The sequence below is a fragment of the Rhinopithecus roxellana genome, chromosome 8 (genome assembly GCF_007565055.1).
Source record: "Rhinopithecus roxellana isolate Shanxi Qingling chromosome 8, ASM756505v1, whole genome shotgun sequence".
Lineage (NCBI taxonomy): Eukaryota > Metazoa > Chordata > Mammalia > Primates > Cercopithecidae > Rhinopithecus > Rhinopithecus roxellana.
The window spans coordinates 66503862-66529690 of record NC_044556.1 but is presented as its reverse complement, the minus strand read 5'-3'; the positions used below and the strand labels follow the sequence as shown (position 1 = coordinate 66529690).

General features: G+C 35.5%; 1 protein-coding gene across 1 annotated transcript in view; it reads right to left on the bottom strand.

Moving 5' to 3' along the window:
• USH2A (usherin) overlaps positions 1-25829 on the bottom strand; it is an 825608-nt gene that overhangs the window by 676053 nt on the left and 123726 nt on the right. Inside the window, exons 9-10 of the mRNA XM_030936493.1 lie at positions 15373-15568; positions 12499-12629 (exon numbers count right to left, since the gene is read on the bottom strand). Of these exons, the coding sequence (XP_030792353.1) occupies positions 12499-12629; positions 15373-15568 (327 nt within the window). The remainder of the gene's footprint in view (positions 1-12498; positions 12630-15372; positions 15569-25829) is intronic.

Sequence of the window (25829 nt, the reverse complement as noted above, 5' to 3'; positions counted from 1 at the left end):
CAAAGCCTGGCAGAGACACAACAAAAAAAGAAAATTTTAGACCAATATCCCTGATGAACATCGATGCAAAAATCCTCAATAAAATACTGGCAAACCGGATTCAGCAACACATCAAAAAGCTTATCCACCATGATCAAGTGGGCTTCATCCCTGGGATGCAAGGCTGGTTCAACATTCGCAAATCAATAAACATAATCCAGCATATAAACAGAACCAAAGTCAAGAACCACATGATTATCTCAATAGATGCAGAAAAGGCTTTCGACAAAATTCAACAGCCCTTCATGCTAAAAACGCTCAATAAATTCGGTATTGATGGAACGTACCTCAAAATGATAAGAGCTATTTATGACAAACCCACAACCAATATCATACTGAATGCTCAAAAACTGGAAAAATTCCCTTTGAAACCTGGCACAAGACAGGGATGCCCTCTCTCACCACTCCTATTCAACATAGTGTTGGAAGTTCTGGCTAGGGCAATCAGGCAAGAGAAAGAAATCAAGGGTATCCAGTTAGGAAAAGAAGAAGTCAAATTGTCCCTGTTTGCAGATGACATGATTGTATATTTAGAAAACCCCATCGTCTCAGCCCAAAATCTCCTTAAGCTGATAAGCAACTTCAGCAAAGTCTCAGGATACAAAATTAATGTGCAAAAATCACAAGCATTCTTATACACCAGCAACAGACATGCAGAGAGCCAAATCAGGAATGAACTTCCATTCACAATTGCTTCAAAGAGAATAAAATACCTAGGAATCCAGCTTACAAGGGATGTAAAGGACCTCTTCAAGGAGAACTACAAACCACTGCTCAGTGAAATCAAAGAGGACACAAACAAATGGAAGAACATACCATGCTCATGGATAGGAAGAATCAATATCGTGAAAATGGCCATACTCCCCAAGGTTATTTATAGATTCAATGCCATCCCCATCAAGCTACCAATGAGTTTCTTCACAGAATTGGAAAAAACTGCTTTAAAGTTCATATGGAACCAAAAAAGAGCCCGCATTGCCAAGACAATCCTAAGTCAAAAGGACAAAGCTGGAGGCGTCACGCTACCTGACTTCAAACTATACTACAAGGCTACAGTAACCAAAACAGCATGGTACTGGTACCAAAACAGAGATATAGACCAATGGAACAGAACAGAGTCCTCAGAAATAATACCACACATCTACAGCCATCTGATCTTTGACAAACCTGAGAGAAACAAGAAATGGGGAAAGGATTCCCTATTTAATAAATGGTGCTGGGAAAATTGGCTAGCCATAAGTAGAAAGCTGAAACTGGATCCTTTCCTTACCCCTTATACGAAGATTAATTCAAGATGGATTAGAGACTTAAATGTTAGACCTAATACCATAAAAACCCTAGAAGAAAATCTAGGTAGTACCATTCAGGACATAGGCATGGGCAAGGACTTCATGTCTAAAACACCAAAAGCAACGGCAGCAAAAGCCAAAATTGACAAATGGGATCTCATTAAACTAAAGAGCTTTTGCACAGCAAAAGAAACTACCATCAGAGTGAACAGGCAACCTACAGAATGGGAGAAAATTTTTGCAACCTACTCATCTGACAAAGGGCTAATATCCAGAATCTACAAAGAACTCAAACAAATATACGAGAAAAAAACAAACAACCCCATCAAAAAGTGGGGAAAGGACATGAACAGACATTTCTCAAAAGAAGATATTCATACAGCCAACAGACACATGAAAAAATGCTCATCATCACTGGCCATCAGAGAAATGCAAATCAAAACCACAATGAGATACCATCTCACACCAGTTAGAATGGCAATCATTAAGAAGTCAGGAAACAACAGGTGTTGGAGAGGATGTGGAGAAATAGGAACACTTTTACACTGTTGGTGGGATTGTAAACTAGTTCAACCATTATGGAAAACAGTATGGCAATTCCTCAAGGATCTAGAACTAGATGTACCATATGACCCAGCCATCCCACTACTGGGTATATACCCAAAGGATTATAAATTAGTCTACTACAAAGACACATGTACACGTATGTTTATTGCGGCACTATTCACAATAGCAAAGACTTGGAATCAACCCAAATGTCCATCTGTGACAGACTGGATTAAGAAAATGTGGCACATATACACCATGGAATACTATGCAGCCATAAAAAAGGATGAGTTTGCGTCCTTTGTAGGGACATGGATGCAGCTGGAAACCATCATTCTTAGCAAACTATCACAAGAAGAGAAAACCAAACACCGCATGTTCTCACTCATAGGTGGGAACTGAACAATGAGATCACTTGGACTCGGGAAGGGGAACATCACACACTGGGGTCTATCATGGGGAGGGGGGAGGGGGGAGGAGGGAGGGATTGCATTGGGGAGTTATACATGATATAAATGATGAATTGATGGGTGCTGACGAGTTGATGGGTGCAGCACACCAACATGGCATAAGTATACATATGTAACAAACCTGCACGTTATGCACATGTACCCTAGAACTTAAAGTATAATAAAAAAAAAAAAAAAAAGAAATATTTTACAAAAATAAATAAATAAATAAATAAATAAATAAATAAATAAATAAAATAAAATAAAAAGATACCTCGGATAGTCACATGTGCATTAAAAGTTTGAGGACTACTCTAGCTGATGGCCACCATCTTGACTATGGTGGCTGAACCCCCATGGCTTCCTCAGCTCAACCCAATAATAAGCAAAGTGAAAGGGAGAGAAGGTAGCAGGGATGAACAAAGGAAGTCTCAAACAAGAAAGCACTCAGACAATATTTATTGAATGCATTCTATATGAGTCAGGCCATATGCTGGGGACTTTGACTTGTCTCCCTACCTTATCACCATCACCTGTGGAGGTGGCTATAGCAGGAACTCTGGGAATACCAGCAAATATGTGGAGGAGTGGGGTCAGTGGAGGGAAAGGATAGAGACAAACAGCTCACTCCCACCTTGGGTCAGGAGCAGACTGAGATCTCTAGATGTATACACTTTAGGTGTGTATCCACAGACCCTTCTCCACATACTTCAAAGTACAGAAGAGGCATCATCTAGGCCTGGAACTCTATTTGATTGATCTGAACTTAAGTCACACTAGATGAGGAAATGAAAAAGGACAGTTAACCTCCAACTCAGGATGCATGTCAAGTAACTCATGCATTCAGTTTAAGCAAACAAGAGGGAAGTGCAGTGGCATCCTGGAAAACTCACATTATATGTACCTGAACTAATAACCAAGCCTATTTATAAGACAGACTTCTTTTCCATGGTGAAGTAATTATCATCTTTTTTGGTTCATGTATCCCTTTTGGATCTGATGAAAATACTGAAAGCTCTCACTCTCAAAAATAGAGACACAAGAAAAAATAGAGAAAAATACACAGAGTTAACAATTTTATGACACAGACATAAATTGTATCCTACTCAATTTATACAGACATAAACTGTACACTCACATAGTAACCCAAGGGATCCAAGGATTCCATGTTAGTTACTCCTCAATAATCATTATTACTCTTTATTTTCCTCTCTCCTATTAATAGTAGTACTGTGTCTTAGATGTTCTCTGTGACTTGACTTTGGCATTAGTATTTTTAGGATTCAGTGATGCAGAGCATTACTTTATGCCCCTCTCAAGATTTTGGCATTCACATAAGGAAGAAATACAACATTTCTTATGGAAGAATAAGGCAAACATGCCATATCTTATGAGACTGGATAGAGTTTCAAATGACAAGTGCCAGAGGGAAAGTTCCCTTCCAGAACACAGAGCGCATGACACAGTCACTCAGGCCATTTGGGGCTGGCTTCATTCCTGAGTTATTATAACAAAATGAAACTTGAACTACTGCCTAATTTCCTTTTGTGCTCCCTAATATTATTAAGGATTGAAATTGCATGAATTTTTTAAAATGTCCTTGAATTCAATTTTGCAGCTTATAATTTTGACACTGTTGACAATTTCTTTAGTGTGTGTTCTGTTATCCTACTGACAATGTCTGGAAACATTTTTAGAAATCTTTTATAACATTATTTAGACAAGGTAGACTTGACACAATATCTCCACATGTAATGATAATCCATAAACTTTGTCTCTGTATTTGGAGCATGAGAAAATAATAAAGATTAAGGTAATATATGAATGTGATTTAAAGATAAACAATGTGGGATTTTTAAAGTCAGAAAACAGCTCTATCATTCTTATTTACATTCCTATTCTTATGTGTAATTCTCTCCGGCTATATATCAGGTTGAATGAAAATTCTCCTTTTTTTCTGACTATAAAAGTTATAAATAAAGCAGATTTGGAAAGATAAAAAAAGTTTATATAAAAGGAAAAATGTTTTTAAAACCAAAAAAGTTAGCATTTTAAAGCATGTCTTTCCTTCCATACATATTTAAAATAGATTTTTGCACTTGGAAACAAAACAAAACAAGCTTTCTCTCTTCTTCATCCCTCTTCCTTCCCCTACTCTAATTTCTGAGATTTGAGTCAATTTTGTAGGAGGTACCAGTACTTTCTTTCTTTTTAATGTAAAATAATATTCCATTGTGTGATTATACTACATTTTATTTATTCATTCAGCAGTTGATGGACATTCTGACTGTTATAAATAATGCGGCATTGACATTTACCAATAAGATTTTATGAGGATATATGGTATACACAGAGGAGTGAAACTTCTGTGTCATATGGTAATCCATCTTTAATATTTTGAGAAATACCAAGCCATTTTCCAAAGTCGGTGCACATTTTACATTCTCATAAGCAGTCTTTGAGAAGACTCCAATTTCTCCACATCCTCACCAACTTTTGTTTTTGTCTGTTTTTTTTTTTTTTTTTTTTTTTTTTAAGTTGTAATCATCCCACTGGTTGGGAAGTGGGCATGTACAGTGGTTTTGATGTGCATTTCTCTGATGACTAATAATGTCAAAATCTTTTTATGTGCTTGCTGGCCATTTTATATCTTCTTTAGAGAAATCACTATTCAGATTATTTGCCCATTTTCAAATTGAGTTATTTGTCTTTTGATTATTCACTTCATGTTCTTCGTATATACTAGAAAAGCCTCTTATCAGATGTATGTTTTGCAAATATTTTCTTCATTATAACATATTTATTATATGCTTTGTGACTAATTCTTTGAGTTGTTTATTTCACTTTCTTGTGGGTGTCCTCTGAAATATTCATTATAATGAAGTCCAATTTATATATTTTTTCTTCTGTTTCTTAGGCGTTTGGTGTCACATCTAAAAAGCCACTGGCTAATCCAAGGACATGAAGATTTTCATCTATATTTTCTTCTCAAGATTTTATAGTTTTAGCTTTTATATTCAATATTTTGTTTAATTTGAATTACTTTGTTTACATGTGAGGTGAGGTAGGAGTCCAATTTCATTCTTCTGCATATAAAAACATAGTTGTCCCAGGACCATTTGTTAAAACTACTCCATTAAACTGTCTTGGCACTGTTGTCAAAAATCAATTGACTATAAATATGAGGGCTTATTTCTAGACTCTCAATTCTATTTCAGTGAATATGTGTATATGTCTATCTTTATCCCAGTACCATACTGTCTTGATTATAGTAAATTTTGAAATTGGGAAGGGTGAGTTTTCCAACTCTTCTTTTACAAGGTTATCTTGGACGTTTTTGAGTCCCATGAATTTCATGCAAACTTTAGGATCCTCTGGTCAATGTGTGCAAAGAAGTAAGGTGGGCATTTAACAAAGATTACAATAAATCTATAGATCAAGTGGAGAGTGTTGTTAATTTAATAATACTAAGTCTTCTGATACATGAGCATTGAGTGTCATTCTATTTATTTAGTGCTTCTTTAATTTATTTCAGCGATGTTTTATGGTTTTCAGAATATAATTTTGCACTTCTTTTACTAAATGTTTTTCTAAATATTTTAATCTTTTGGTGATATTTTGAAAGAATTTTTCTTAATTTTCTTTTCAGATTGTTCAGTGGAAATATATAGAAATACAATTGATCTTTGTGTATTGATATTGCACTCTGCAACCTTGCTGAATTTATTAGTTTTCTTTCTTTCTTTCTTTCTTTTTTTAATGGAGTCTTGCTCTGTCACCCAGGCTGGAGTGCAGTGATGTGGTCTCGGCTCACTGCAAACTCCACCTCCCGGGTCCACGCCATTCTCTTGCCTCAGCCTCCCGAGTAACTGGGACTACAGGCACCCAATACCATGCCTGGCTAATTTTTTGTATTTTTAGTAGAGATGGGGTTTTCACTGTGTTAGCCAGGATGGTCTTTATCTCCTGACCTCCTGATCCACCTGCCTCGGCCTCCCAAAGTGCTGAGATTACAAGCATGAGCCACTGCGCCCAGCCTGAATTTACTAGTTTTAATACTTTTGAATTAATTCCTTAGGATTTTCTATCTATAAGATAATGCCATATGCGAATACAAATAACTTCTCTTTTTCCAATCTGAATGTTTTTTATTTCATTTTCTTGGCTAGAACTTTCAGTATATTGTTAGGTGGAAGTGGTAGCAGGTGATATTGTGATCTTGCTTTTGATCCTAGGAAAAAAGCATCTAGTTTCTCACTGAAATACTTGGATACATTAGTATTTTCAGCCCTCTACTTGTTATTCGTATATCTCTAAATAACATACCTAATTAATAGCTAATGATTTTCTACTTGAAAGTTAGAGAAATTAATGCATCTTTACCTTTTCCTATTTCTCTTTTTTATTCATAATTTCTAAATTTATATCTATCCATCCATCTATAGAGAATCAATTTTATAGCATTTATCTTTCATTTTACAGCCATTATGTCATATATCCTTTGACTATGGATTGAACCTTATACTTAATATAAACTCACTATATTATGTTCACATGAAAATTATTCAGTACAAAACACAAAATTGTGATTTGATCTTAAATAAAATTGAATTATTAAACACCTATGTAAGGAAACTATCCTTGAAGGCCATAAAGACCAATGGATACTTTGAAAATATATTTTGACTTATGTATTTATTTCTTTGGATCATAACTATTTGTCATTTCCTTTGTTTAATGTTGTCCCCAGTCTTACATTCCTTTTTCACTTTGCATACTAAATATTTTAATAGGGAGTTATGAATGGTAATATTTTGATCATCTATCAGTACAAAAAGAATCTTAACCTCATGTTGGTGCCATAGCTTGGACAGAACTGAGTAACTAGTTTTTCTTCAAAATGTCTTCTTTTGGAATTTTAAGGTAATTCTGAACCGCCTTCTAGTAACATTAAATTCCTAATGATGTCAATGTGACTCTCATTTCCTTGTATCTCTCTCTCTTTCTCTCTCTCTCTCTATATATATATGTATACACACACACACACACATATATGTACCTATATATGTAGTATTTTATTTTGAATTAATAACAAATTATTTCTGTTTCCAAAGAAATCTGAGATAGTTTTACTGGAGCAATATGTGTCCACTGTGTCTCCACACAAATCTCATATTGAATTGTAGTTCCCGTAATCCCCATATGTCGTGGGAGGGACCAGGTGGAGATAATTGAATCATGGGGGCGGTTTCTCCCATCCTGTTCTTCTGATAGTGAATTCCCACATGATCTGATGGTTTTATAAGGAACTTTCCCCCACCCTCACTTGGCACTTCTCCTTGCTGCCACCATGTAAAGAATGATGTGTTTGTTTCCCTTTCTGCCTTGATCGTAAGTTTACTGAGGCCTCCCCAGCCCTGAGGAACTATATGTCAATTAAACCTCCTTCCTTTATAAATTACCCAGTCTCAGGTTTGTTCTTATAGCAGGGTTAGAATGGATTAATACAGTAAATCAGTATCGGGTAGTGGGGCACTGCTGTAAAGACACCCAAAAAAGTAGAAGCAACTTTGGGACTGGGTAACAGGCAGAGTCTGGAACAGTTCGGAGGGCTCAGAAGAAGGTAGTGAAATATGGGAAAGTTTGAAAGAGATTGGAGGGCTCAGAAGACAGAAAGATGTGGGAAAGTTTGGAACGTCCTAGAGACTTGTTGAATGGCTTTGACCAAAATGCTGATAGCAATATGGACAATAAAGGCCAGGCTGAGCTGGTCCCAGCTGGAGATAAGGAACTTGTGTGGAACTGGAGTAAAGGTCCCTCTTGCTATGCAAAGAGGCTGGCAGCATTTTGCCCCTCCCCTAGAGATCTGCAGAGCTTTGAACTTGAAAGAGATGATTTAGGGTATCTAGTGGAAGAAATGTCTAAGCAGTAAGTGTTAAAGAGGAAGTGGAGCTTAAAAGTTTGAAAAATTTGCAGCCTGACAATGCAGTAGAAAAGAAAAACACATTTTCTGGAGAGAAATTCAAGTTGGCTGCAGAAATTTGCATAAGTAACAAGAAGTCAAATGTTAATCACCAAGACAATGGAGAAAGTGTCTCCAGGGCATGTCTCATCAGCCCCTCCCATCACAGGCCTGGAGACCTAGGAGGAAAAAATGGTTTCATTGGCCCAGGGGCCCCCCTGCTGTGTGCAGTCTAAGGACTTTGTGCCATGTCTCCACTCCTCCAGCCGTGGCTAAAAGGGGTCAACATACAGCTCAGACCATTGCTTCAGAGAATGGCAGCTCCAAGCCTTGGCAGCTTCCACATGATGTTGAGCCTGCAGGTGCGCAGAAGACAAGAATTGAGGTTTGGGAACCTTCACCTAGATTTCAGAGGATGTATGGAAACACTGGATGTCCAGGCAGAGGATGTGCTGCAGGGGCAGAGCCCTTATGAAGTACCTCTGCTAAGGTAATGTGGAAGGGAAATGTGGGGTCAGATACCCCACCCAGAGTCCCCACTGGGATACTGCCTAGTGAAGCTGTGAGAAGGGGGCCACCATCCTTCAGATCTCAGAGTGGTAGATTCACTGATCCCTTGCACTGTGTGCCTGGAAAAGCCACAGACACTCAATGCCAGCCTGTGAAAGCAGCCAGGAGGAAGGCTGTACCCAGCAAAGCCACAGAGGCTGAACTGCCCAAGGCCATGGAGCCACCTCTTGCATCAGCGTGCCCTGGATGTAAGACATGGAGTCAAAGGAGATCATTTGGTAACTCTGAGGTTTAATGACTGCCCCATTGGGTTTCAGACTTGCATGGGGCCTGTAGGCCCTTCGTTTTGGCCAATTTCTCCCATTTGCAATGTGTGTATTTACCCAATGCCTGTACCCCTATTGTATCTAGGAAATAACTAACTTGCTTTTGATTTTAGAGGCCAGTAGGCAGAAGGGACGTGGCTTGTGTCAAATGAGACTTTGAACTTGAACTTTTGAGTTAATGCCAGAATGCGTTAACACTTTGGGGGACTGTTGGAAGGGCATGATTTTGTTTTGAATGGCGAGGATGTGAGATTTGGGAGGGGCCAAGGTGGGTTTGGCTGTGTCCCAACCCAAATCTCATCTTGAATTGTAGTTCCCATAATCCCCATGTGTTGCGGTAGGGACCAGGTGGAGATAATTGAATCATGGGAGCAGTTTCCCCCATCCTGTTCTCATGCTAGTGAGTTAGTTCTCATGAAATCTGATGGTTTCAAAAGGGGCTTTGCCTGTTCCTTGCTCAGCACTTCTCTCTTGTGTGCTGCCATGTGAGACATACCTTTGCTCTTCCTATGCTTTCTGCCATGATTGTGAGGCCTTCCAAGCCATGTGGAATTGTAAGTCTATTAAACCTATTTTTCTGGCCAGGTGTGGTGGCTCATGCCTGTAATCCTAGCACTTTGGGAAGCCGAGGTGGGTGGGAGTTTGAGACCAGTCTGGCCAACATGGTGAAACTCCATTTCTACTAAAAATACAAAAAAAAAAAAAAAAAATTAGCCAGGTGTGGGTGGTGAGCATCTGCAATTACAGCTACTCAGGAGCCTGAGGCAGAAGAATAGCTTGAACCCCAGAGGTGGAGGTTCCAGTGAGCCAAGATCATGACACAGCACTCCAGCCTGGGTGACAGAGCGAGATTCTGTCTCTAAATAAATAAACAAATAAAAATTTATTTTTCTTTAGAACTTACTCTGTCTCAGGTATTTCTTCACAGCAGTATAAAAATGGACTAATACATGGAGTGTTCTACTAAAACTTTAAAGAGTAATTAACACCAGTTCTGCATTTCTTATAGGAAAACAACAGGAAGGAAGATTTTGTAATTCATTTTATGAGAGTATTATCCTGATAACAAAATGAAACAAACACAATATATAAAAACAAACCATAGAGTAATATTTCTTGTGAACACAGATGTAAAATCCTTAGCAAAATTTTAGCAAATAGAATTTAACAATGTACGAAAAGAATTACACATAAAGATACACACAAAGGTGGTTAGGTTCCAGGGATGTAATGCTGGTTCAACATTTGAAAATCAAGCAATGTATTCCACTTTATTAACAAACTAAAGAAAAAATGATCACATGAGCATAATAATTGATGCAGAAATAGCAGCTGACAAAATTCAACGCCTTTCATAAAAACCACTCTCAGAAAAACTAGGAATAGAGAAAAACTTCTCCAACTTAAAAAATAACACTATCTACAGCTAATATCCTGCTTATAAATGATACAATCTTTCAAATTCCATCCAATAATTTGATCTACTTTATAAGACATTAAAGAAAGAAATCTAGAGTCAGTGGTATGCTGAAGTACTGTGCACTGGTTCATTAAGAGCAGATTAAGTACATCTCTTCTGAATTCCATGTTCAGTGACATCTCACTGGTAGATTGAAATTGATTGTGGTGGGCTTTTTTTTCTTAGTCAGTTGTTAATTATTTACAAGCACAGAACTACCCAAAGTTGTCTAGCATCCCTATAAAATGGACTTGAAATAGAAGTTTGAATTCAGAAAAATCAGGTTTCAATTTCTTGTAGATCTGAATGGTGAAATGGAAAGACAAATCTGATGCACTGTAACTCAAATAGGTTAGACATGTAACTGAGATTCTGGGAGGTAAAACTATAGTTTACAGTCTTCCTATACTATATAACAAAGCTCTTGACCTTAGATTTTCAGGGAGAAAAACTGTTCTGCAAGTGAAAATTTACATAATGCTCAGATTATTGTAATGACCATCTTAAATGGCAATCTAACTATAAGATCAGTGCTTAGATAGTCTCTCTTTATTCATTCAACATTTATGTGACAAATACGTATTGGGGGCTTTTTATATGACCAAAACTGTTCTGTTTATGTTGGACAGAGAGAAAAAAGTAAACAAATAAATTAATTTTACAAAGCCTGTAATGAGAATAACATGGGATGATATAAAAGACTTGAGAATGTTTTGTAATTGGGTGGTCAGCAAAGATATCTCAAAATATAATATATCAATATTTGAATGATAAACAAAAGATAGCCATGCTGAAAACTCAGGGTAGATGTGTAAAAATGAGATATGATTTAAAGATATAGTCAGAGTTTACTAATTAATATATGTAAAATTGTAGTATGACTTTCTGAGAAAATAGTCCCTCAATATTATAAAATAAAAATAGGAGAAATTGTCTTTATTAATAATTTGTCTACTCTTCAGCTTTCTAATGAAGCATATAATGCCTCCTTATTAACACATGATGGTTACTCTGAAGGTCTTTGAATCCATATTTTGTCTTGGTTTGTATTTGTCTTTTATTTGCGAAAGCAATTTTTAAGGAATTCTCAAAATTATATGAGAAAGATATTTTGTCTTGTATGTATTTTGTTCACAATATAACCTTTTAACAAATGTTCTACAACTGGATTATGGTTTATGCTCCTAGCCTTATTTATTTATAACAGAATATATAATTGTTAAAAATTAATACAGTCATGGAATTGATTCTTCAAAGTAAATTTCTCCTTTACCAATTTTCACAGTTTTAACTTGTTAGTATTATCAGAACAGGTAAAAATTGCAACTTAAATAAGAAGCTTGTTTTTCTGCTTGAGGTAGGATTCATGAACCGAGGTAAGTTAGAATCTGTGTGCATGTAGGCTAGACATCAATATTTGTGATGTAAGTAATAAAAATGTTTTAAAATTATAAAAAATCCATTGTACTTTTAAGAGGGAAAGTTAGACTAAGAAATTTAGAAGCGAGGCTATCATAATTTCCATTTGACTCTAAGTGTAAGTGACTTTTGCTATACGATCTTCTATGGAATTTTTGGAGAAACTATTCTTGTTTATTTATATTGTGTATTAATATTAATTCACCAATAATTCTAAGACATATACCCCAATTTACTTGGAACCTCTACCCTTCGATGTTTTGACATTTGTAAAATTAAAACTAAAATAAGCCTTTTTATATGCAAAGGACCACCAAACTAGTGCTATATTTCATGTCCATACTAAAAGTTGCACAGGAACAACCATCTCTTTGAAATGCAAATGCACATAGAGGATTTCCTGGTAAATGCAGTCTTCAATTCTACCAGTGAAATAACACCCAAATAAGTTTCTGGCAGACAGAGTAATCCTTTACCTTAAACACTCAGAAAAACTCACCTGATCGCAAAGAATGCTACCATTTCTAGCACCAACTTTATCACAGTCACAGGGTTTGCAAACATCTATGGCTGAAGGATCTGCACCAACTTGCCGGAAAAAGTAATCCTTGCACAGCTCACAGTTCCTTCCTGCATCAAGGAAAGGTTATGCATTATGACTTCTAATTCATTAAAATCAGCTGCATAATTCAAAATTAAAGACTGTATTCCTCTGAGGGAATTCTATAATTTTTGGGACGTCCATTTTAATGCACCTTTCATCTCTACCTGCCAATTTAGTGATCCAGAGCATATGAAACAATGAACCTGTTACAAACTGTGCTTTACTTCATTAAACTCCCATCTGTTATATAATACCACACTTCTAAAAAGCTGTGCTTTATAGGGGCCCATACATTTGGAAAGAGTTTGCTCCTAAACTTAAAACTTTATGTCTAGGACCAGGCACTTTATCTAAATTCAATACAGTATGAGAAATTTCTACATATGTGGTAGATGATACTTATATAATAAGAAACAAGTGGGTATGTAGTATTGGAAATATTTTTCTGGAACTCAATCATGTAAAATGGGAGACTTCTCTTAATATAATTTATTATTCTGTAGTTAACACAATTAAAAACAAATGATTAAGTTAGTGGCCATTATTTTTCATTTCAAAGATTGAAAAAGAAATTCATTATATTTAGATATACCAAGTACTTTTCATATTAAATACTAGAATAACCTAGCAGATACATCAGGTAATTCCTATAGTTTATAATTTATAATTGCAAATTTCCCTTGCTATATTATGTAATAAAAAAACCTAAACTACAAGGAGTTTCTAAAGTTAACATGAGTAGTATATAAGATAATTGAAATAAGCTGAAATAAAACTTAAGACTATCAATTTCCCCTTTAAACATGATGTAATTTGCTCAAAAAAAGTTGAAATTGGCCCAATATTAGAAGACTACAGAAATAATCAAGTGAAAACTCATATTCTGATAGATATTGACTATTGGGCTAATTAAAAATTAAACTGATTTATAATATTTCTATACTATTTCCATTTACATATGCTGTTGACTCCCAAATCTATATCTCCAATTTAGAAATTATCTTTTATCAATTAATGAATATTTATTGTGTGATTACCATGTACCAAATACTGTGCTAAGTGCTGTGCAACATAGTAGTGAACTAAATACACAATACCAATTGCATCTCTTTCACAAAGCTCTCTTACAGTCTAGGAGGTAAGAGGAATCTTAACTAACTAATACCAGGAGTAATACACATTTATAAACCATGATAAGCGTAGTTGTTACTAACATGTATAAATGATTCTGATCTTCTCTAAAGCATCATGAGAGGATTTCCTTGAAGAAAAGTGCTTCAGAACTGTGTTTCCAGCTGCCCCCAGGAGTTTCTCCCATGTCTCTTGGAAACAGAGTGAACCTATCCACAACAGAACTTGCCATCTTCTCCCTCATCTCAATCCTCCTGTATTTTCTATCTCAATGGCTGGCACCAACGTTGAGCCTACTGCTCAAGCTAGAATGTAATGCTAGGTATCAGTCTTGGCTCTCCTTCCTGCCCTTGCCTACACTCTCCTCACAAAACACTCACTTTTTTATCCTAAATATCTTTTGGATCTATTTCTCTCTATCCACACCAACAAAATGTATTCTGACATTATTTCTCACCCGGACTATTGCAGCACCTCACTAACTGGTTTTCACCAACCACTCTAACCCTCTGTAATCCATTTTTCACTTTATAACTTGGTGTATCTTTTAAAAACAAGTAACTGATTATGCCCCTTTCCCATATAAAACCCTTAAGTGTCTTCTTGACCTTAGATAAAAGCCAAATGCTTTATCATGGCTCCAGAGTTCTCTATGATCTTGCCCTGCTTTTCTTCGTAGTATCTCTTCTTAACCACCAGCCATTTGCCCATCTTTCAGTTTTTCAAAGGCGTCACATTTCTCTCTCCTCTAGGCCACTGCACAAAATGTTTCCCTAATTGTAAGCCTTAGTTCACCATCCTAATCCTTCAACTGGTTGACTCCAACTGTACTTGCCCTATCTTAGCAATCATCAGATAACTTTGTAATAATTCCTTTCAATAGTCTCTCTTTCCCACTGTAAAATAACCCAAAGACAGACAATTCATTATCTTATTCATCTTCATGTCCCCAGCACCTACCCAAGATCCTGTAATATTTAAGTTATCAATGATCAGCTAATAAATGGATTCATGCTTAGGAGTACCACTTTGAAACCCATCAGATATATGCTATTACATTTTACAAATTCAGATGTTGGCCATTTCTTGCCTTTCAAAAAAAGGATGGTATTTTTCAATGACTAGTCAAATGCTTTGTAGTTTTAGAACAGGACTTTGATTATCATGATCTCTATTTAATCAGTGTTTTCAAAAAGAGTATTCTCAGATTACCAGTGTCCATGCCAAACCTGAATGAATGTAATCTCCACATGAGAATCCAGATATAAAGGACAATAAAGGGGACAAAAGGATATTTATTTTAAGGATATTTGTTCAAACTAAGCATTCCTGAGTTATTCTAAATATGGTTGTGGTTTAGTCAAATGGTGTGAACTCTTTAAAAAACCAAACAAAATAACAGCAACAACAAAATACTTTTCCTGAGAAGATATAGTTTAAGACTAGAGTGTTATTTCTGAAAACTACCTAGTGATTTGGAAATAGAAAGATTTGGTGAACCAGCTTTGGTTTTCAAACTTAACAGTATGAAAGTACATTCTTAAATAAGATAGCAATAACATAATTTAAAATAATATCCATTGTAGATAGAAGCACATAGTCCTCCAAGACCAACTCAGGAATGTATTTGCTACTTACCTGTAGTGTTATGCTCACAGTCATTACAAACTCCTCCTCCCCCTCTGAAGTGCTCAAAAGGAAATGGGTCTACAGAGATGTTGTAATAGCAGCTTTTGGAATGGCTGTTGCACTGACAACGTTTACAATTGAAAGCGTGAACTTGATCACCTTGGCGGAAAGGCTTGTCATTATAAAGAGGCAAGCAGCGATCACACTAGAACAAAAAGTATCAGAATAGTAAAGAAATTTAAAGCTAAGATTTCCTTTCATTTTATTGATAGGCTAGGCCTTTCACCAGATGTAAAGCACATATCAGTGAGTTAAAAGTCAGCAATTATTTTGTTTGAAAAATATTTTGAAAGTCAGAAATAGCATATTTCTGGGCATGGTAGGGTAGAATTGTAAAAGCGATCATGCAAGCTTGAACCATGCAAAATGATCTTTTTTTCTTAATTTTTAATTTTTGTGGGTACATAGTAGGTGTATGTATTTATGGGCTATATGGGATGTTTTGAAAAAGACATACAATGCGTAATCATCACATCTTGGAAAATGGGGTATCTATCCCCTCAAGTGTTTATCCTTTGTGTTACAAACATGCAAAGTGATCTTAACAATCAACAGGCAAGGTTATGATAGTTCTAAGACTTTGTAAAACTTCAACATGTTAAAAACTCCCCACTGTCGGTTATAAATGTAAGTAAATAAACCAGTAAAAAAAAACCATTTATTTAGTACTCTGTAATTTAAAACTTTAAAAACCCAGAGAAGTTGTTTTACTCCTTTGTAAAATACTCACTAAAAGAACTTTGAACAGTGCTTGCCTTCATCTTACCTACAACTTACCACACTGAACACAAGCATCTTTTTTTAAATTTTTTTAAATTTTTATTTATTTATTTATTTATTTATTTATTTATTTATTTATTTTCAGAGAGGGAGTCTCACTGCGTCCCCCAGGCTGGAGTGCAGTGGCGCGATCTCGGCTCACTGCAAGCTTCGCCTCCCGGGTTCACGCCATTCTCCTGCCTCATAGTCCCAGCTACAGGGGCCCACCACCACGCCTGCCTGGCTAATTTTTTGTATTTTTAGTAGAGACGGGGTTTCACCGTGTTAGCCAGGATGGTCTCGATTTCCTGACCTCGTGATCCACCCGCCTCGGCCTCCCAAAGTGTTGGGATTACAGGCATGAGCCACTGCGCCCGGCCACATCTTTTCTATGCCTTGGTGAATTGCCACGCTCCTTTCTAAGTTTGAATCAGCTTCCAACATTTTAACTTTTATACTTTTAGTGTTGTGAAGTACCTGTAGAATTCCTCTAACGTGAAGTGTTTGGGGTGTCACTTCCTCCAGGACATCTTCATCCTATTCGTGGCAAGCACTTTCCTCACTTACGTTAAGTTCACCTTTACTAAGAAGCTCTGGTTACATATTCAGAATCCCTCAAACCTCAGTAGTGAGTATTTCTTCTATGACTCCACTTAGGTCCAATTTGAATTTTACTTCAAGTATTTTCTTTGTTTGCAGTGCTTTCCTCTTTGCTGTCCAATTCCTCTTCTTTTTTGAATATCTGTGTTTGTAAAGTGTCACTCGGGTTTATCACTCACAAGGAGGCAACATGACCACACGCTTCTCTGTCTATGAATAAACTGAATAATAAATGTGTAGTGCGCAATCACCAACAGATTTTGAAAAAAATAAACATGATTGGTCACTGACCACAATGTGCATCTCTTATTTTATGTGGTAATTTGTGGACTGCAGAGCCAGCAGCAATGTTTGTTTATGTAATTACTCACAGTAATATTCAATGTTACCTGACACTTGAGCTACATTGTTGGAGGACTGGTAACATTTAACTAAACTATGGTAACTGATATTCATGCATATCAGAATTGTGTAAGGAGAGAACTGCCTGTATAACTGTAAGAAAAAAATTTACTCAAATTACATAATAGATCTGTCACGTACTGAAACAAATAAAAAAACCTGGATATATGTTTTATAATTATTTCAACTTTCTAATATAAATACAATTTATGGACAAAGCACAATTTTTTCCATACATTTAAATAACAGTTCCACTGAACTGAGTTTAGTATAGCTATAGACACGAAAAAAGTATTCTTTATAAAATAAAGGCAGGAAGTAGAAAATTAAAAGCACTGTAATTTGACTAGCAAATGGTAAGTCAAAATGTCAATACGGGTCAATTTCTTTCAAATTTGTATATGCATATATTTTTTCTTTACAAAATTATGAATATATGTGGGTATTGTGTTATTAAACATCATATATTTTGTATTACTACATACTTTTGTATTATTAAACATCATGTATTTTGCTGCATTATTTCTTATATTTCTAAGGTAACATTCAACCATTCTGCAATCATTACGCATTTAGTTTTTTTTCCATTTTCTTTTGGGGATGGGGAGTGGATATATATCTAAGTATTACCTTAAGAAAATTATGAGATGAAATTACATTATCAAAGCATATAGACATTTTAAACATTTTGTTAAATATGGTCAAATTCCTTCTAGAAAACTTAAACTCATACTCACACCAGCAATATCTGAGAATGTCCATTTTCTTGTGTTCTGCCAATAATTATTACATTTTCACTATTTTGATTTTAGATAATATGTCAATTACTGTTTTAGTATGTATGTCTTTGGATACTAGTAATGCCAAGCAATCTCCACCTAGTTCTTAGTTAGATATAGTCCTTTTTGAGAAAATTGTTCATTTTTCTTTAGTATACTCTTTTTTAATTGACTTTAAAGATTTTGTCAGATATTAGAATTTTCCTTTGCCTGTAAAATAGTGAAGACTTAGTTCATAATTTTAAATATACATTTATATTTACTTCCTTCCCCTACTTTATTAGCCAGAATTTTCAGCATAATAGTTAATTTACATAGTATAGTAGTGTGATAGGCATAATCATCTTTTTACTCATTTTGATGAAAGTATCTATAATGTTATAGCTTTTATAGTATTGACTATTGATTTTGCATACACAATTTTTATCATTTTAAAGAAGAAATTGCTACTTCAAAACAACCAATATGGATTTTATGTAAAAAATATATATATAGTCAGTTTTATTAAATGTTCTGACTTAATTGTTTGACCTATTGAATTGATAAATTATATAATAGGTTAGTATGTTAATTGGAGTCTGTGCTTGCATTTTTTAATAAACCCAACATCATTAATAGTAAATAATGCCAAGTAAAAAAAAAATTTAGGAGTTTTACATTTATAATCATAAATAAGATCTAACTAGGTTTTTATAAAGACTTTTATTAAAATAAATACATCTTAGAATTTTAATAGGTAATTATGTATTTGTATTTATAACGCTAATTTTAATATCTGAATGATCAGAAAATTCTCATTTTGCACACACACTAAAACTATTACATTTTGTCAAATTATATTTAATGTAAAGTACAATGAATTCAAGATAAGATTTATAAGAAGTAAATAGCAAGATTTCTGAAAATCATTTTTCTCACTCTCCATTTGCTGTGAAATACTTAATGTGACTTCCCTAAGTGCCCAGCGTATGCCAGAGTTACATGTTAAATTATGAATCAGGAGGGTCAAACCATGTAAAGTAATGTCTCTCTGTTTATCCATAATAATGGTCCTTTGTTCTTTGTTTTATATTAACATTGTTAAAAACCATTTTCACATTGGGACAATAAAGGTTATTCTATTGCTCTATTTTAATATAGAATAAATAGTAATAAATATTTAGTATTTTAGAACAGTTTGACATATTTCATAGTTATTATTGGAACATACATTTGTCAAAAGCATTTTTTTTTTTTTTTTGCCTGTATTTACTTTTCCCTGCTAGTTCCATTTCTTCCTTGAACAATCTTTTTTTTTTTTTTTTTTTTATTATACTTTAAGTTCTAGGGTACATGTGCATAACGTGCAGGTTTGTTACATATGTATACTTGTGCCATGTTGGTGTGCTGCACCCATCAACTCGTCAGCACCCATCAATTCATCATTTATATCATAGATTGCGTCCTTTGTAGGGACATGGATGCAGCTGGAAACCATCATTCTTAGCAAACTATCACAAGAACAGAAAACCAAACACCGCATGTTCTCACTCATAGGTGGGAACTGAACAATGAGATCACTTGGACTCGGGAAGGGGAACATCACACACTGGGGCCTATCATGGGGAGGGGGGAGGGATTGCATTGGGGAGTTATACATGATATAAACCTTGAACAATCTTAAAGGGAGAAGATAAAAAATAAGAATTTAGTTGTCTAGTGTGTTGCTGTTTAATGGCATTCCAAAATTTTAGCATGAAAACAAAATGAGTTTTTTCCACTTAGCTGGGGAGAGAGAAAAAGACAAAAAGGAGAAAAATAATACGAATGTAAACATTAGGTCACAATGTTTATTTACATCAGGTAGTGCTACATTTTAATAATTGGCAAAAAATAATTCACCATTTTGGCCATTTTACAATGATCAAGTTAAACTCTATGGTCAATTAAAATATCACTGTAATATTGTTTTTGGAGTGATAAAGATTCTTCCCACAGCCATTTGCAACACTTTAGGCTAAGGTAGTTGTCCTTCGTCTCATCTCTCCGAGTACTCTTTTTTTTTTTTTTTTTTTTTTTTTTTTTTTGAGATGGAGTCTCGCTCTGTCGCCCGGGCTGGAGTGCTGGAGTGCAGTGGCCGGATCTCAGCTCACTGCAAGCTCCGCCTCCCGGGTTTACCCCATTCTCCTGCCTCAGCCTCCCGAGTAGCTGGGACTACAGGTGTCCACCACCTCGCCCGGCTAGTTTTTTGTATTTTTTAGTAGAGACGGGGTTTCACCATGTTAGCCAGGATGGTCTGGATCTCCTGACCTCGTGATCCGCCCGTCTCGGCCTCCCAAAGTGAGCCACCGCGCCCGGCCCGAGTACTCTATTAATATCGCAATCTTATTCCTGTCAGTCTAGTGAAATGATTGTCTTTCGAATATGTGTCTTTCAGGAAACACAAGTTATTGACTTTATATTCTTTGTGTCATCCACGCATTAGGACCATGATAGACAATTGTTAAGCTGTTAACTGACAATTCACAATTAATAATGATATTACTGTCCAAAGAAAGTTGTTCTTGAGGGAATTTAGAAAGGAGACAGAATGGGGACAATTCACAAACAAGGGGAAATTTATGTAAAGTCTTCAGAATTGACTGTTATGTGATGATTTGCAATAAAAGCCACTTACAAATATAAAATGAAACTCACTTTATAAAAGAAGAATATGTGGCAACCATTAAAATATTGTCAGCTATGGGTCTCTAGCCAATAAAATTTAAAGTGGGGAAATTGACCTCTTTACATTTCCCTCACCAGCAATACCCATATGCAAATCAAATTTATTTCATAAAATCAAAAGTTAGAGATTTAGGTACAGGCTGGGAGTCAGACAGCTTAGTTCTATTATTGGTGCTGCTGTTTACTAACTACAAAAAGGCCACTGTGAAAAGTAACATCAAATGCATACTCTCATATGATGAGTATACTCTCATTTGATGAGTGTATACTCTGGTTATTATATTAAGCATTTAAAATGGGTTGTTTCATTGAATCCTTTAGGCCTAGGTGATACAATATCTCACATCTAATTTCTGTTTCTTGATTTGCTAGCCCTGTGTTCTTGTGTAATTGCCTGTACCTCTTTAAATCTTATTTTTCTCACTCATAACATGACAGTAATAATACTCCTCTCATAAGGTTGCTGTAAAGACCAATCAATTATCAAAGTGCTTGTCACACAGTTGGCCCTCAGCAAACTTGCCTACTACTTTGTTATTGGATTCACAACAGAGGATTAAAGAGGTTAAGTAACATGAATAATGACAATGGACAGTTAGTCCTAGAGTCCTCTTTACTTCTATGAGTATCAGTTTCATCATCTCCAAAACGAAGATAACTTAATGGAATGTCTTACTTATATCTGACTCAAAATAATCTTTGGATAAGTGGTAATATATAAATAATGCCCAAAACAAAGCCTGGAAGTTATTACACACTCAAATCTGAAAGTCAGAAGATGGAGGAGTAGGAAAAAGAAGGAAGAGAAGGGTAAAAACCCAACAGAATTGTTGATCTCAAGTTTGACTAGCACCAGCATTATGTGACTATCACTATGCTATATATAGTCTATAATCATTAAAAGGTGATTCTGTGATTATAAATGCACTGGTCTATGTTCTGCTTTGGAGGAGGTAGCCTACAGAGTGGAACAAGAAGAAATTTATGACCAAAATTTGTTTCTGGTTAATTTGATCATCTGTATCTACAACTACAGAAGAGGTCTTATCTATCGACAATACTTCCTAGAAGCCATCAGACATAACTATTACTTCTTCTAGTAGCCCTATGTATGGGGAAGATACGTTCTAATTGGATAAATGAAAGAATAGATGAAAATTTGCCTTCTGACTTCTTGGATTTGAAGGAGAGAAATAAACTCATTAAGCTGTCTTCCCCAGTTCAATTAGCCATACAACTAACCTGATTCCCAATATTTTAAAAACCGTATTCCATTGTAAAACTTTTGCCAAAGGCAAAATTTTGTTGTAACAAAATGCCCTGAGCCTATTTTTCTCTTGACTTCAAAGCATTCTCATTGAATAATTTGTTTACTCTATGGTGGCTTTTAATATTCAAGTTGTGCTTTCGTAAATATAAGTTGGTAGAAGTGATGAGATGGAAACTGTGGTCCTGTCATACTGATTTCAGATGCAGTTTGTCTTTTACAAAACAATTGCTGGCTGTTTGAGTTTGGGATATTGCCTACATGAGTTAGTGAAGCAAATCCAGCAAAAGTATTCCTTTGCTATTTCTAGGAGGACATTTTTGCTTTTTGATTATAATCTTTAAGAAATACGACTTCAGCCGGGCGCGGTGGCTCAAGCCTGTAATCCCAGCACTTTGGGAGGCTGAGACGGGCGGATCACGAGGTCAGGAGTTCGAGACCATCCTGGTGAACACGGTGAAACCCCGTCTCTACTAAAAAATACAAAAACTAGCCGGGCGAGGTGGCGGCGCCTGTAGTCCCAGCTACTTGGGAGGCTGAGGCAGGAGAATGGCGTGAACCCGGGAGGCGGAGCTTGCAGTGAGCTGAGATCCGGCCACTGCACTCCAACCTGGGCGACAGAGCCAGACTCCGTCTCAAAAAAAAAAAAAAAAAAAAAAAAAAAAAAAGAAATACGACTTCAGATTTTATACTTAACATCAGTCCAAAAGCCATTATCAAAAAGCATAATTGTAAATAAGACTGGACTAAATGTGTGTCAATGTTCCAAAGACACCATCATGGCTGCCTTAGTGTTTGAAGCCAAACACAAATTTTACCACTGACCCATTGGAATGGTTCCGGTCCTACCAAGCTACTTGTTATTGAAAATGGCTGGCCTTTCTTTTGTGGAGAATAAAAACCCTGCAGGTATATGGGTAACCTGTTCGGTTTTCCTTGAGAAAACAAGCATAGCTGTTATTTTTTGATTCTCAAATTAATATTTTTTAGATTATGATGATACCAGGATGACAAGAATTTGTAGAAAGGGCCACTTCAGAACACTGCTTATAGAAGAGGAGTTTATCCATTCCTTTTAGGAGGAGCAACATATGTATACATTCCATGGGACCCAGAAATTCCACTGAGAATTTAGGACAACACGTTTTTAAAGCCGCTTGATAAAGATTTTCTGTTTTAATAATGGGGTGTTGATAATACTGAAGAAAAGGAAAACTTAAATGCCCAAAAGCAAGAGTGGTTTAAGATGTCCTAATTCTTAAAAAAAAAAAATAAGGCTAACATTTATCAATATAAATAGAGAAAGATATTCATCATACAGTTTGAATTTAAAATCAAGTTAAAAATAATATATAGAGTATAATCCTCTATTCTAGATAAAGGTAGATTTAGCTATAGATATAAATATACAATTTTAAGAAGATAGAGACAGATGAGACAGGTTTACTTATAATAACAATAATATAATGACTGAAAGTATATAAACTAAAAGTATTAGCTGGGGTTATCAACGGGTGGAAGGTTTACAGATAAAGTTTATAACTTTATTTTTTTCACAGTGTACATTTATTACTAATGTATTAAAAATTAAGGGCAAATAAAATGTAACTGTATGAATGGTTACAAGATAATTACACATCATTTGCATATAACATTTCACTAAGGAAAGCTAAGAAAATTAACATGTTTCAGTTTTAAATTACACACAGATGAGCAAAAAACTGCAGACCAAATGATTCTCTTTTCAAGTAGTATGTAGGCTAAAAAGTTTTTGAGCCACCAGTAAACAGAGTATGATTTGTAAAAGATATACATTTTTTCAAAACAATGGGATTAAATACAGAAGCAAAGATTTTGAGAGATGATGCCTACATTTGTTTTAAAATTTGACTTAAAACATACACAACTAAATGACACACCAACGCCTATTTGGGTCTTTGATCCTAAAGATGATACTGTTCTATTACCATTTTGTGTGGTTTACAAAGACAGATAGAAGGAATACTTTGTAGTCTACTCTTTCATTATAAAGTTTCATAAAGTGTTAAATTCTTGGTCCCATAATTGTTTCTTAACAACTCCTTTCAGATAATACAAGGATAACCATGACAAAATGGAAGAAATAATAATTGGTAAGTGCATTATAAGTAAATTTTTGAATTCTCATAATTTTCATGTACCTTTTCTACCAGTGAGTTTAAAGTTTGATTTAAAATCAAGAACACTGTATCTTATATTTTATGCAGCTCCCGAAGCAAATGGTTTTCTATTTCATGTTTTCCCAATCTCCAGTTGATCATTTGTCACTTTCAATTATGTTTCGGTTTCTTCTGTAACAACTGGATTCCCCCGATATGTCCCTGAATGCTCAAATTATGAGATTAGACAATGGCTATATCAGGGTCGAGGACCTTTATCACTGATTCATTTAACTGCTTTCATTTTGATAGCTTCTTAAAGGCTACTAATCAACTCCGCTAAGTTGCAGCCAAATACTTTGACATGTTCAGGTACAAAAATCATTGAATAATCATTGAATCTAGAAGACACTGATGAAATTTATTTTATTACATTATCTTCTAATAATACACAATGACAGTTCTTTCTTCTGGATCATTAAACTGAAGTATAGTGTTCCTTTGTTACTATTACAGAGCAGCAGTAAAGACAATCTTTCAAAGATAACCCATAGTCTCCAAAGTATTTTTATCAACTCCACTCCCAACAGACTGAGTTTTCTTTTTGGTTTTTTTTTTTTTTTTTGGAGACAAAGAATAGAGTCCTGCTCTGTTGCCCAGGCTGGAGCCCAGGCACTATATGGGTTCACTGAAACCTCTGCCACCCGCATACAAGAGATTCTCATGCCTCAGCCTCCCGAGTAGCTGGGACTACAGGTGCACACCACCATATCCAGCTAATTTTTGTATTTTTTAGTAGAGAGACCTTGTTGCCCAGGCTCGTCTCAAACTCCTGATCTCAAGCAATCCGCCCACCTCGGCCTACCAAAGTTCTGGGATTGCAGGCATGAGCCACCGTGACAAGCTACACACTCAATTTTATTTATTTCTTAACACCTTCAAATTTACAGAGATAGTAGAAACTTCTGTAAAGTACAAGTTAAAGTAATTTAACTACAAGAGCAATTTATTTATTCAGTAACTTATCCAACAATCTTAAATGCCTACTATGTATCTTTGAAAAAAGAAGGAAGAAAAATGTCCTCTTAGACAAAGATACATAAAGTCCTTGCTAAAGGTTGGGGGCTAGGGAGAAAATTTCCTCTCCAGGTCCTGAGAGTTCCCAGTGTCAATGACCTTTGGAAGCTTAAGTTTATAATGATCACAACAAGTCGTCGAAAACAACTTGTGTTCAATGTGTTGAAGAAGTGCCTAGAAGGAGCCCTAGAACATAGTAGGTACTCAATTTATGTATCTGGATGTTCTCCTTCAGAGACCTCACTTCTAATCTGCATGTTTATACTGACTTCAGGGACAGAAAATAGTATTCCAGGGAGAGAGGGGTTGACTGGAGTCACACTGGTTCAGTCCATCTTTTCTTTCTGCTGAGTCTAAACTGGATAGCAAAGCCCTAGAAACCAAGAGATGTAGTTATTCTACTCCTGGCTATAAAATTTAGAGATATGGATGCAGCACTGCCTATGTGAGAAGGAGAGAAAGACAATCTGCTTCAAAGTGAGAGATCATAAAATGATCACTTTTTAGTACTGTTACAGTACTGCTCACTGAATAAAAGAAGTAATTTTAAAAACTATTCCCAGAGGGCCTGAATGAATTGGAGACCCTCTAAAAATCTGTACATTTTCCCTTTCTCATCAGTAGAAACCAGCCCCCTATGTTGGAAATGTTAAGAGACTAAATCTCTAATAATAGTAA